This window comes from Haematobia irritans, chromosome 1 (genome assembly GCF_050003625.1).
Source record: "Haematobia irritans isolate KBUSLIRL chromosome 1, ASM5000362v1, whole genome shotgun sequence".
Classification (NCBI taxonomy): Eukaryota; Metazoa; Arthropoda; class Insecta; order Diptera; family Muscidae; genus Haematobia; species Haematobia irritans.
The window spans coordinates 58,130,008-58,145,003 of NC_134397.1; the positions used below are offsets into that span (position 1 = coordinate 58,130,008).

General features: G+C 27.3%; 1 protein-coding gene across 13 annotated transcripts in view; it reads right to left on the reverse strand.

Moving 5' to 3' along the window:
* Window positions 1-1,071: 1,071 nt before the first annotated feature.
* Mf (myofilin) overlaps window positions 1,072-14,996 on the reverse strand; it is a 67,751-nt gene continuing 53,826 nt past the window's right edge. For 9 of the 13 annotated variants that reach the window (XM_075290485.1, XM_075290478.1, XM_075290481.1 and 6 more), the window contains 3 exons: window positions 13,143-13,391; window positions 6,018-6,204; window positions 1,072-1,544 (listed from right to left, as the gene is read on the reverse strand). In XM_075290485.1, coding sequence (XP_075146600.1) covers window positions 6,170-6,204; window positions 13,143-13,391 — 284 coding nt within the window. In that variant the 3' untranslated portion in view covers window positions 1,072-1,544; window positions 6,018-6,169. Of the gene's footprint in view, window positions 1,545-6,017; window positions 6,205-13,142; window positions 13,686-14,140; window positions 14,232-14,996 lie in introns of those variants that run through there. The other 4 variants (XM_075290484.1, XM_075290482.1, XM_075290479.1 and 1 more) reach the window with 3 other exon arrangements.

The window sequence follows — 14,996 nt, forward strand, 5'->3', positions numbered from 1 at the left end:
AATTTTGACCGTATCACCATTTAATGGCTAATGGAGGCGGACCGAAAGTCCAAATAATAAGCTGTGAGTTAAAAGGGGTGGCTTGTGCGAAGACGTTGCGGTAAATAGAGGATGCAATTCTCGTAGTGGCCAAGTCAATATGAAATTAATGAGGACAGACTATATCACACAACTGATGAAGGCTACGGTCTACGTAAAAGTATGCGGTAGCAAATTCACGACGGTACGAATTCTGGAGGTATATGTTCGTCAGAACGAGGGATTGGACTCGAAGAAATTGGTGGTCTTCCACAGAAAGGATGATTGAGATGGAACCCTTCTTGTGTTGGGCCTGGACCAAGTCTCCCTGACTACCCTTATCAAAATCAAGTTTGGAAAGGCCAGTATTGGTGAGGAGCCTCCCAAGAAGTCTGCAAAGAAAGACACCGAGACTAAGTCGCAAGACAAAGAATCGGGACCAATGATAGATCAGAGAAGCGAGCAGCCGTTCATGGATATGCTAGAATGGGACAAGGAGGATGTGCCGGAAAAACGTGAATCGGTGCTAAGGTGAAAACAGGGAGGCGATAATTGTTTTAAAATAAATGCTAAATATTATTGGGAGAATGTCCTAGAGATAGTATAGAAGCACTGTGCAGACAAACACTTCAGCCACATACCATGGACATTCCAATCGGTTTCCGCACCATCGCATTCAACACGCTTCAACCAAAAATGACTTTAAAAGGAGGTTCCTCACTTCATTTATACCAAACAATGGGCACCAAAGTCTGCGGCTATCAATCCGCAGGCAGTTTAGACAGTAAATCTGATTGTCGCCGAATTAGGATTTTTTTTCCAAAATTTAAGAAAAATTAAAACCAAAATATAGAAATAAATAAAAATGGAACTTGTATATCCTCTGTGAGTGAAACTCCAATCGAATCGGTGAAAGTTTAGATATAAGTCTATGAGGATTTAAGAGAGTGATTATAATGGAGTCCTACAAGGCCTATACTATGCTCAGCTCCAAACCAGTTAAACTTGCACTTAATTTTTATCCATTAAATAAAGAAAAAAACTACAAACATCTTATATACTTAAAAGTAAATGGTTTATTGTTTTTTTTTACAATTTTTAAATTTTTTATTCATTAAATTAAAAAAAAAATTACATAAAATTTACACAGAAATTAACAAAAGGATTTATAAAAATACGATTTTCTTTTTATAAAAAAAACCAATAGAAATTAATGAAATGATGGGATTATATATTATTTCTTCCTTTTACGGAAAATTTTGCAAGATGAGTTCTTTAGTTAGGCAGGCATGGCATATTTATCCCCTCACCCAGAAAATGATGTTGGTAGATGATGAAAATATTCTTCGTTTCGAATTCGCCATTATTAAAGGAGATCCACTTTTGGAAAAGAATCCTTGTAAATTTAATCCATTGTGCATATGTGTTGTTATGGCAGGCGCTTACTGATGTTGATGGATAATTTTATTTTATTGTAGAGTCGTATAACTTGGTCCTATTCATCAATGCAATTTACATGCGGTGGGCTAGATATTGTGGGTTTTTTTTTTTTTTTTTGAAGAAAAAAAAGGAGTAAAATATGAAAATTAATTGAAAATTTATAACATTTGCCAAAAATATAGTATTTACAATAATTTTGTGATACAAATGAAACTCTCTATTAAAAGGTCAATAACAATAATCACAGAGCTAGATTTAATTGTGAGTTTTTAATTTTTGAAAAATTAACTTTTAATTCCTTACAACTATCGGACTAAATCAAGCATATCTTGCACACATCTATGAAATAGTTTTTATCTACATCATTGATATTTTGTTAAATCATATTGCATAAAAGATTTTTTAAATCAATTTGCCTTGTTTCTCAGGATCAGCTACTCCTGATATAAGTATTTTATTTCTTAATGTTATAGAAAATAAGAGGCAATTCCGTTTAGGTGTTGCACACATGACTAAGGAAGGTGATAAATTAATTTCTTATGCCTAATAAAAATAACCTCTGGAGCAAATTTTACATATCAATTTGGTGTGTTTCTCAAAATTGAAAATACTATGTTCGAATACTAAATAGTTGCTGAAGAAGTATCTCTAGTTAAGATTTGGCAGACATAAATTTAGCTGTTAGAGAATTAATTGACAAATGCCACCTCAATTTAGATTTGACAGATATAAATAAAGATGTTGGTGAATTAATTCCGGATGCCTAATAGAAATATACCAATAAAAGTAATGTGGATCTTGCACACATAATTGAAAAAGCTGTGACCTAAATCAATGGTGTATTGGAGAATTATCCATTAAAGTAGAATTTTAATATCAATTCGATTTTCTTTTCAGGTTCGATTTTCGAAATTCAATCTAACCATGGACTAACTTTTCAATATTATAATAAATGGAAGAAACCAAATTTCGATCTGACTGAAGAAGTTTTGGTCTTAAATACTGATGTGTTTACGAATGTCTTGTATTACAGATTTTGTAACTCATTTTCATCTCATACAATTAAAGATCTAGTTTGTGTATATTTTGATATCTAAGGCCATTTTACTTGTAAGTAATCCATCAATTAAAAAAAATCCAAATTTAAAATCTGCACACAAAGCTGATAAAGCTATTATATATACACCTAATTACTGGAGACATTTTCCTACACAATATATTTTAAATATCAATTCGCTTTGCAACTCAGGTCTAGTAAATTTATTTATGTGTTCTGCATAGTTTCAAAATGGTATATGATTTGACATATTCACCTATAGCTAATTCATTCAAGAAGGGACTATAGGTTTTCAGAAAAGATTTGAGAAATTTAATTTGCACACATTAGTCAAGAAGTAATTTTCTATATGGTTTAGGTGTTTATAAAATGTCGTAGATAGAAAAAATATGTAAATCAATTCAAGTTACTTGTCAGGATTAACACTTCAAGATATCCTATTTAGATTCTGCACACTTATATGATAAAGCTATTATCTGAAAAACTAGTGATTTAGGAAAATTGTCTACTCAATAGATTTCAAATATCAATTCGGCTTACTAGCTCAGGTCTTGAAGGTTCTGTAGAGATGCCTAGGATGTATTTAATCATTTCAACTTTTCATATTGACCTTATAACTTTATCAGCGATATATTGTCAAGACAAAAAAAAAAAAAAAAACATTGGACTCTAACAAGCCCAAGTAAGGACTAAAATTAATTAATTTTTATGTTCTGAACAGTATCAAAATTGTATTTGATTTGTCTTATTTAACCCATAGCTTTTTCGTCCAAACAGGGACTATTGATCTTTAGAAAAATTTCGAGAAATCTAATTTAGGATTTGCACACATTAGTCAAGAAGTAATTGTCTAAATGGTTTAAGTATTTATGAAATATCCTACATAGACGAATTTGTATATCAATTCACGTTACTTGTCAGGATTAAAACTCCAAGGGAGCGCTGACATGTACAAGTTTTTCTATTTTATGCAATCAATCAATTTATTATAACAAATTGAAAGATATCCAATTTAGATCCTGCACACACATATGATAAAATTGTCGTCTATACACTTAATGATTTGGGAAAATGTTCTATACAGTAGATTTTAAATATCAATTCACTTTGCATTTCAGGACACGAAAAAAATTATATGATTTGTCATATCTAATCATTCTAACTTTTCTTATTTAACTTATAACTTTTTCGGCGAATAATCGCCAAATAAAACAATTGGGCTTTAAAAAGCTGAAAAATCCCGTTAAGATCTTGCACACATAAGTCAAAAGGACTTTTTGTAATTGGTCAAAGTGTTCATAAAATGTCTTGTATATCAGATGTTATATATCAATTCGCCTTGTTTCTCAGGAAAGTTTCTTTGGATAAATAAGTAATGGAAAATTACAAAAAAAAATTGAATGTTTCTCATACGACTAAGGCAATTTCAAGCAAATGATCGCCGTTATTTTTCCGAAAAACTGGACATGTCGCAATCGTATCACTAGAACAACGAAGAATATTAAATTTCTGAGTGATTCACGACCATTTGTTTGCAAATTGTCTTTCAAAAAATCAGGAAAACACAACTTCCAACGGTTCACTCTGCACCAAGCAAGTGGGAGCTCTGACACATCGACTCAAACCACTGCTTTTTTGAGCACTTAAAACATCGACTTTCTGGTTCAATGAATATTCCTGACTTGACATTGAATTTCTTCTTTTTATTCTCGTACCTAAAAAAAATTAATGGTAGACGTTTTTCGACACTTGAAGAAGCGGTTAATGTGTTCGTAGTGCATGTTTTGGAGATACCTCAATCAGAGTGGTAAAATTGCTGCGACAATTGAATAAAAAGTGCATAGATCTTAACTTTTTCAGCAAATAATCGCCAAATACAGCTATTTGGCTTTAAAAAGCTGAAAAATCCCGTTAAGATCTTGCACACATAAGTCAAAAGGACTTTTTGTAATTGGTCAAAGTGTTCGTAAAATGTCTTGTATATCAGATGTTATATATCAATTCGCCTTGTTTCTCAGGAAAGTTTCTTTGGATAGATAAGTAATGGAAAATTACAAAAAAATTGATTATTTATCATACGACTAAGGCCGCTTTTTCAGAAAAACTGGGCATGTCTTAATCGTATCACTAGAACAACGAAGAATATTAAATTTCTGAGTGATTCATGACCATTTGTTTGCAAATTGTCTTTCAAGAAATCAGGAAAACACAACTGCCAACGTTTCACTCTTCACCAAGACAATGAGAGCTCTCACACATCGACCCAAACCACTGCTTTTTTGAGCACTTAAAACATCGAATTTCTGGTTCATTGAATATTCCTGACTTGACATCGAATGACTTCTTTTTATTCCCGTACGTAAAAAATAAAATTAATGGTAGACGTTTTTCGACACTAGAAGAAGTGGTTGATGTGTTCGTAGTCCATGTTTTGGATATACCTCAATCAGAGTATCAAAATTGTTGCGACAATTGAATCAAACGCATGTAAAAGTGCATAGATCTTAATGGGGAATATATCAAAATGGACTGAATAGTCTAAGTGAGCCTAAAACTAAATCGGGCTTCCACCTTGACGTACTCTTTAACTTTTTAATGGGGAATATTTTTGAAAAAAATAATAAAGCGATTTTCGATTTGTTTTTGTTCTCTAATACCGAAATATAAAAGGCAACCCTCGTATAAGCCTTGCACACAATTGAAATATAATCCGTGTTTAAAATATTAGAGCAATTAAAATTGAATTTCCATAGTATTTTTAAAATATCAATTACGAGTTTTTTAGAAAATTGAAATGTTCACATCTGACTTCTGGGTTAGACCCAAAAATCTCCAAATATTTTAGCACTAAACTTTGCACACATAATCGGGTCACAATGCAAACATTACATTACGTTATTGGTAAATTATTGTACATTCAAATTTCTATATATCAATTCGTTATAATTGTCAGAATCATAATTATTATAAAGTAGGTAGTAGGTTGGTTTCATTAATACTGAATACTATTGCTATTGTATGATAAATTGACTTTTTTTTTCAAATATATACTTTTTTTAAACGAATCTATTCTGATCATTATTGTTGATTGACCTTTTAACTATAAATAAATTATAATATTTAAATAATTATACCAACAAATATCTACAGTTAACTACTTTCAGGTAGTTTTGGTGCTTAAAGGGTAAACAAATTTATCTCTAAATTAGTATGGTCATAGTTTGTTTTTTTATTAGCACAATTTGGTGGGAAATTTTTGATTTTTTGAATAAGATTTTTTCCATTCTAGGTGTATAGCCAATTCGTCTTGCTGAAACGGGGATATATGTATGTCAAACTGTGTGAAATTTGCTTATGAACATGTTTTGGAATTTTTCATTTTGGATTGCAAGGGAAAATACAGACCCGGTATATTTACCAGACTTATATGTGGATGACACATGCATTTGAGATTTAACAAAACAAAGAAAATTATTGGCATGACTGGTTTACAAATTCTTACCAATTGTTTTTGTATTTATTTTTTAAATGGACTTTTTTTTGATTAGTCTTATTATTAGTTGAAATTTTAATTTCTATTTTTTATAGATCGATTTGTGATGAATTGAAATAAATATACAGCTCGTATTGGATGCATTTAAGTGCCATGTATGCTTAGAAATTTTCAAATAATTCCTCTTCTTCGGCAGCTGGTGGTGTTGTAAGTGAAATATATAATAGAAAGTTTTAATAATATTAAAATAGAAAATATATAGAAATTATAACATTAAAAAAAGGGAAATTTGTATAGAAATTCAAATTAAACACGAAACATTTAAGGGAAATTTTAAATTAAATTTAGTTTTTAATTTTGTTATAATTTTATTTAAAAAAAAAAAAAACAAATCATTGGTTCTATTCCATTAAAGTAGAGCTACAAAAATTTGTTCCCCCACAGCATTTTTATATATGCCTGATGTGAAAAAAATATAAAAGGTTTTTATGGTGTTGACAATTCTTGAGAGCCTTGAGTTTCTACGGCGTATGATAGTTTGTGTTTTTCCATTTAACAAGAATATTGATTTTTTATGAATATTGTTATAGTTAACATACCATTTTGTAGCAATATCGAGTAATTTTAATTGAAATTTTTATATAATCAATTACTTATACAACCCCGTGGTCGATATGGCTAGAACACCTTGACGTATGATATATTTTAATTAATATTACTCGCACTATCGCAGTGGTTCTCTGTCCATGCCTGCATTTGAGATTTAATTAAATTCCATTTTATCGATGACAATGCACAATGGAGCAGAATTTTAAACAAATTGTGATATGGGTTTTTATTATTGAAACTTGAATAATCCCAAACTGCAGCCTTGCGAAATCTTATTAGTATTTGTATTTATTTGCGATCACTTATGAGCTAATAACACGGCCCACATCTAATTGACCCTGTATTAAATTTTAAATTTTATTAACATTTTTATATTTAATAAATTACTTATACGACCCAGTGATCGATGTAATAGTAAACCTTGACGTATGATTATTTTTTAACTAACAACAATACTATCAAAGTGACATTGCTGCAAGTCACATTTCTCCTGACCTCACCCATTAGAGAATAAATTTTAGAATAATAACACAGAAGAAAATATCACCAAAGTTTTTCCAATTAAAATTTTAATTGAATTTAAAAAAAAATATTCATATTTATATGGCCCAACAGAAATTTTTGAGTTAATTGAAACAAAAATCAATCACAAAAATTACATTTAGCAATAAATTTTTCAATTGGTACAGTTAATTTCTTAATTGCCTTTGGTGATTGATACTGTCATTCTTGCGATTGAAGACGTTTCAATTAAAAATTAATTGGATCAATTAATTTCGTGAACTATGAGAGACTTGAGACTCATTAAACAAATCCAAGGACGGAATGTCGGTGTTTGTACACCCAGAAAAAAGTGCCTTCGAAACTAAAGGAAAAAATCTTCATCAATATAGTTTATCCATTTTATTTCCATTAAGGTAAATTTTTGTGAGAAATAATAAAATTTACTCGTTTCAGTAAAAAAAATCCTAAACTGTAAGCAGTTAGGAATAGTTCATTAACTAGAATAAGGCATGGAATTTTACTAATACTGTTTTCTTCGCTGGCTATAAGAATTTCCTACTGAACAAAAAAATTTTATTCACCGATAACAAAGCATTCGTAAAAATAAACAAAACCCGAGCTAAAACCAAGTTTCCTCAAAATTAGTAAAATTTCTTATAAAATGATAATTGGACTTCCTTTATAATAGAAAGTTTTTCATACATACGAACAACACTTGGCATAGAAAAATATTTTAGTTCATTCGTACTAAGAAGTATGCAATCCTTTCAAAACTTAAGGAAACACACTTGTTAGAATATAGGAAATTTTCCTATATTTCTATTGTCTACCTGTAATCGATACCTGTCATCGTAATCGATGTGTTTGCGCGTGGGTGTAATCGATATGTTTGCGCGTGGGTTGTTTTTTAGTTGGAATCGCGTTGTTGTGGTATACGGAGAGATTGTTAAAAAATAAGATGGTAAAATAATATAAGAAGTAACAAATAAAATATATAAAAGATTTATTATTTTAAATTAGTGAGAAAAATTTTCGTTTTTTTGAAAATAAATCTATCAATGTTCGTGATGGTGTATAAAGAAAGAAAACACCAGCAGAATAAAAACCCTTTCATTTGTCTTCATTTTGGAATCTTCAATTATCAGGTAATATTCAGTGACGCTAACCTTTTGTAACAAAAATGGTTTATGATTTTTTATATTTGTAGGTATTGACATTGTAAAAGGAGGACAAAATCGTTACGCAGCAACTTATTAAAAGTGAAAGGTACAAGAAGAAGAAAAAATGCGTTTTGCAGTTGATGACATTACATGGAAATTGGAAATAGTGGAATAATAAACTAATATTTCAAGGTCAGTCGATGCTGTTGATTCTTAATAAATATATTCAATATATTAATAAAACATGTCTTTTGTTGAAGATAAAATTGCTTATATAAATAAATAAAATTGTATTTAAAAACAAAGGTAAGCAGTTCTAATTATGAAGTAAAAGTTTTACCACAAATATGTAAGATTTGTCCAAATGAATGAAAAAATTTCAATAAACTCATTCCATATATGAATTCAAATCAGTTAAATTTTTTCATTCTGTAGCATAGTGGTAAATAAATATAGGAAAATGTTAACTAATATATGCAATGCATTATACCTAATTTCTACGAAAATCACATCGTTCAAACAAATAAAAATGTCTTTGGCGCTATACGAAGTTCAACTTTCTTCACAGTAAGTTCATTTTAACTTAAAGAAGGGGTCACTTTTTTCTGGGTGTAAAGAATCTTACAGTGTGTTGGATCGACGACTTGTCGGCGATGACTAAATAATCGGTAAATGTGTTACTTATCCCATAAACATGCAGCATTATCGATTATGCCTTCGGACTTAACTTATAATGTGCACAATATATGGGATATGTCTGACACGAGCACTGTCGTCCGGAATAACTGATAGTCTGTAAAGCGCATTAGAAAATTGAAAAGTAATTTAAATTCTTTCTAAAAAACAACATGACTTTACTTCTTAAATAAACAAAAACACGCGATTTCAAAATATTTGATCGTTATGTCAGATTTTTTTTTCTTTTTAAGTTTTCACAAACAAAATTTGACGAAGTTTTCTACAGAAATAAAATACAATTATTTTATTATATTATATATTTTTTTTTTGAGGAAATATTCTAAAGAAATAAAATTTTCTATAGAAATAAAATTTTGACAAAAGTTTCTATAGAAATAAAATTTGACCAAATATTCTATAGAAATAAAAGTTTGATAAAATTTTCTATAGAAATAAGATTTTGACAAAATTTTCTATAGAAAATTAAAGTTGACAAAATATTCTTAGAAATAAAATGTTGACAAAATTTTCTGTAGAAATAAAATTTAGACAAAATTTTTTATCACAATAAAATGCTGACAAAATTTTCTATACAAATAAAATTTCGACAAAATTTTCTAAAAAAACACAAATAAAATTTTGTCAAAATTTTCTATATAAATTAAAATTTGACAAAATTTTCTTAGAAAATAAGATTTTGACAAAATTTTCTATCGAAAATTAAAGTTGAAAAAATTTTCTTAGGAATAACATTTTGAAAAAATTTTCTTAGAAATAAAAATTTGACAAAATTTTCTACAGAAACAAAACTTTGTCAAAATTTTCTATAGAAATAAAATTTTGTCAAAATTTTTTATAGAAATAAAATTTTGACAAAATTTTTTATAGAAATAAAATTTTGACAAAATTTTCTATAGAAATAAAATTTTGACAAAAATTTCTATACAACTAAAACTTTGACAAAATTTTCTGTAGATATAAAATTAAGACTAAATTTTATATCACAATAAAATGCTGACAAAATTTTCTATAGAAATAAAATTTCGACAAAATTTTCTAAAAAAAAACACAAATAAAATGTTGTCAAAATTTTCTATAGAAATAAAATTTTGACAAAATTTTCTATAGAAATAAAATTTTGACAAAATTTTTTATAGAAATAAAATTTTTACAAAATATTCTGTAGAAATGAAATTTTGATAATTTTCTATAGAAATAAAATTTTGAGAAAATATTCTATACAAATAAAATTTTGACAACATTTTCTATAAGAATATAATTTTGGCAAAATTTTCTATAGAAATAAAATTTTGACAAAATTTTCTATAGAAATAAAACTTTGACAAAATTTTCTGTAGAAATAAAATTTAAACAAAATTTTCTATCACAATAAAATGCTAACAAAATTTTCTATAGAAATAAAATTTTAACAAAATTTTCTAAAAAAAAAATAAAATTTTGTCAAAATTTTAAAAAAATTTTAAAATTATAAATTTGACAAAATTTTCTTAGAAATAAAGTCTTGACAAAATTTTCTTTAGAAATAAAATTTTGAAAATTAAAGTTGACAAAATTTTTTTAGAAATAAAATTTTGACAAATTTTCTACAGAAATAAATTTTTGATAAAATTTTCTATAGAAATAAATTTTTGACAAAATTTTCTTTAGAAATAAAATTTTGACAAAATTTTCTATAGAAATAAAATGTGACAAAAAGTTTTATAGAAATAAAATTTTGACAATTTTCTATAGAGATTTTGACAAAATATTCTATACAAATAAAATTTTGACAATGTTTTCCAGAGAAATAAAATTTTGATAAAACTTTCTACAGAAATAAAATTTTGACAAAATTTTCAATAGAAATAAATTTTTGACAAAATTTTCTATAGAAATAAAATTTTGACAAAATTTTCTATAGAAATAAAATTTTGACAAAATTTTCTATAGAAATAAAATTTTGCAAAATTTTCTATCGAAAATTAAAGTTGACAAAATTTTCTTAGGAATAAAATTTTGACAAAATTTAGTTAGAAATAAAGTTTTGACAAAATTTTCTATAGAAACAAAGTTTTGACAAAATTGTTTATAGAAATAAAATTTTGTCAAAATTTTCAATAGAAATAAAATTTGTCAAAATTCTCTATAGAAATAAAACGTTGACAAAATATTCTATACAAATAAAATTTTGACAAAATATTCTATAGAAATTAAATTTCGTTAAAATTTTTTTATAAAAATAATATTTAGACAAAATGTTCTCTAGAAATAAAACTATGACAAAATTTTCCAAAAAAATAAAATTTTGACAAAATGTTTTATAGAAATAGAAGTTTGACAAAATTTTCTATAGAACAAAATATTCTATACAAATAAAATTTTGACAAAATATTCTATAAAAATTAAATTTCGTTAAAATTTTTTTATAAATATAATATTTAGACAAAATGTTCTCTAGAAATAAAACTATGACAATATTTTCCATAAAAATAATATTTTGACAAAATATTCTTAGAAATAAAATTTTGACAAAATTTTCTACAGAAATAAAATTTTGACAAAATTTTCTATAGAAATAAATTTTTGACAAAATTTTCTATAGAAATAAAATTTTGTCAAATTTTTCTATAGAAACAAAATTTTCTATAGAAAATTATATTTGACAAAATTTTCTATAGAAATAAAATTTTGACAAAATTTTTTATAGAAATAAAATTTGGCAAAATTTTCTATAGAAATAATCTATATCTATAGGAATTAAATTTCTATAGATATAGAATCTATAGAAATTAAATCTATAGAAATTAAATTTCGTTAAAATTTTTTTATAAAAATAATATTTCTACAAAATGTTCTCTAGAAATAAAACTGTGACAATAATTTCCATAAAAATAAAATTTTGACAAAATATTCTATAGAAATAGAAGTTTGATAAAATTTCCTATAGAAATAAAATTTTGACAAATTTTTCTATAGAAACAAAATTTTGACAAAATTTTCTATAAAAATAAAATATAGATATTTTTGTAGAATTTGGTAAGTATTTGGTAAGTTTCTTTAAAATTTTGTAGATTATTTTTGCCACGAGTGGCAATCGTGCTCGTAATTATTTTCGTTCACAATAAAGAAATAAATTTAGATTTTAGTCACATTTAGGCATTCTCACTTTGATAGACCAAGGTGTCGTATAAGTGCTGTCATTAGTTTGTACCTCATTAGTAACAATCATACGCCAATATGGTCAACCTTACCTTAATACCTTAACATATTTAATTTTATTTTCTATTTATTAGAAATCGTTTGGTTTTAATTCTTAAATAAAATAATTATGTTAACGATGAAGATAGAGAAAACTTATTTTTTTATATTTAATCCTTATATCAGTATGTCGTTTTTTTAATTTTTCACATATTGTTGGGGACTTATTTTTTCGGCCACAATAATAAAAAAGTTAAATATTAATCACATTTATGAATTCCTACTTATTGTACCAAGGTGTCGTATAAGTACTGTCATTAGTTTTATCTCAGTTATAACAATCATACGCCAATATTGTCTGCTTTTGATGTTACCTTATTCAATTTTATTTTATTTTTTAAAGAAATTATTTGGATTTACGGCCACAATAATAAACAAAATTAAATTTTTATCACATTTATGAATTAATACTTGTTGTACCAAGGTGTCGTATAAGTACTGCCATTAGTTTTATCTCATTTATAACAATCATACGCCAATATGGTCTGCTTCTGATGTTACCTTATTCAATTTAATTTTATTATTTGATCCTTACTAGTTTTTACATACTTTTTTTTTGTTGTTTAATTTTTCACATATTCCATCGTTTTAACAACCAAAAATTCCTCACAACTCTTGTAACTCTACCTCTTAAATGTATGACATTTTTAATGGTTGGGTCATCAATTTTTTTTTCGGCCACAATAATAAAATAAATTTTAGATTTTAGTCACATTTAGGGACTCTATATACAAAAAGGATTTATTTTTGTGCTGGGATATTGAAAAAAAAAACACTCTAAAAATATCATATATCAACAAATAGCAATTACCCAAAAGAAAATTGCTAACTGGTTTTTACTGGAGGGTGGGGAGGCAGGGGTGTTGTAAACAACTTCTATTCTACCAATACAAAAATAATAAAAAATATTTTTTGAAATACTTACGAGTCAAAGGTCTGGCAGGGTGTTTGGTCCACAAGTAACGATTCTTAATGGGCGACAAGAACGAATCTCTGGTAATTGGTGGGCTGCTGGCACGTGGCATTGACATGGCACGGAAAGGTGAGCGGGCACGAATGGGGGCCAAATCTTCCATATCCCACCAGAAGGGATCACGAGTGAAGGCCGAAATGGGGGCATTGGGATTGGGTTCCAACATATCCCTGAAGCGGTTTCTTGGGAAAACTGGAAGTCCTACACATCGGCAAACCACCAATGATGGACGTACAAGTAAAACGTTTGTAGACATTAGCGCATATATCCATGTGTTTGTGTATGGGTGTGAGATTTTGAATAAAAATGCGCGAGAGCACATACACAAGTGGAGTCAATATATGATGTGATTTTATTGAGGAGCACATTAATATTTTGTTGTTGTTGTTGTCGTTGCATACGATTAACGATGAGAGCATGAGAGAGAGAGCGGGGATTAAAAAGAAAAGTATGTTTGTGTGTGTAGTTTCTGTGCGATTTTGATTTTGATTTACACTGTAGACATAAATGCATGTTACAGAATAAAAAAATATATAAAGAACGAAAAACAGAAAAACGGAAAAAAAGAAAGAATATTTGTTGCTTTTAGTCATAATAATTAAAAACACAAAGACACGCAACCATATCAAATGTTTTTTTTATATCCATGCATTATAAGGTGCTGTACTCATATGACTTTTTGGGAGAGGTTGGGTTTTGGGTTTGAAAGATCTGAGGGTATGCTTTCTAATGTTTTGTGTGTTGTGCTGTGTATGGTGTTTTGAATAAACCACAGGTTTTTTTCTTCAAGTGTAGATGCATGGTTTTGATGGTATCATTTTGTATCGATGATTTTTCTATGAAATGATTAAAGCTATAAATTGATTTTTTTTTTCATTGTTGAAATTACTATTACCAATTCATATGACATCCCTGTATTTTAAGGGTGTTAATTAAATGAATTGAAAATCTTATGAATATATGTTGTTTTTAATCTTAAATGAATTTATAAATCAGCGCCAACAAATGTAAATGAAAATTGATCTTTATATTGTAAGTTTACTAAAATATAAGAAAAATCAAAATGTTGATATTTTGAAAGCTTCGAATTTTAAATGATAATATTTTGCTAAAGAAAAATATAACAAAAAGAGAAAATATAGCGTAGATAATTCCAAAAATATATTGTGAACTAAATTTAAAGAAATTGAGGACTATTTGCAAAAAATTAAATCAAATCTGAAAATCATATTAGATGTGTAGTAAAATCATATAAAGATGCTAAATATTGTAAACTTTGCCATTGTCAAGTTTCTTAGTGTATTTTTCAGCTATTTTGAATGGCTTGGAAATATATTGTTGGCTCATAATCACAGTCATGTGAATTATTCATTTGAAAAATATGGGGATTCCATGTATATCAAAATTTCTTTATCTTTAAATCGAATTTATGCTGTCATCTTCAGTTAAATGAGTTAATTTTGGACTTGTAACCTGCACACATAAAAATGTATTGCTTTGCAGAGCACACTACTCTATGGTGATTTAAAATAATCAACTCATTTTACAATATCAATTCGTATCATTGCTATGTCCCTATATAGCTATGTGCAACTCGATTTTATTACTCTTTAAAAATTCTCACATTTGTTAAAGAAAAAGAATTGATTATGGAATACTATCTATATCCGGAACTTATAGAGGAAACAGGTTTTCTAAAAAAGCTTTCCAATATGGTGTGTGCAAGATATATTTTTAAATAATTTAAGCATAATGAATTAAATAGTTTTTCTTCATTATATTTATTACCTTATCTTAATTTTGAAT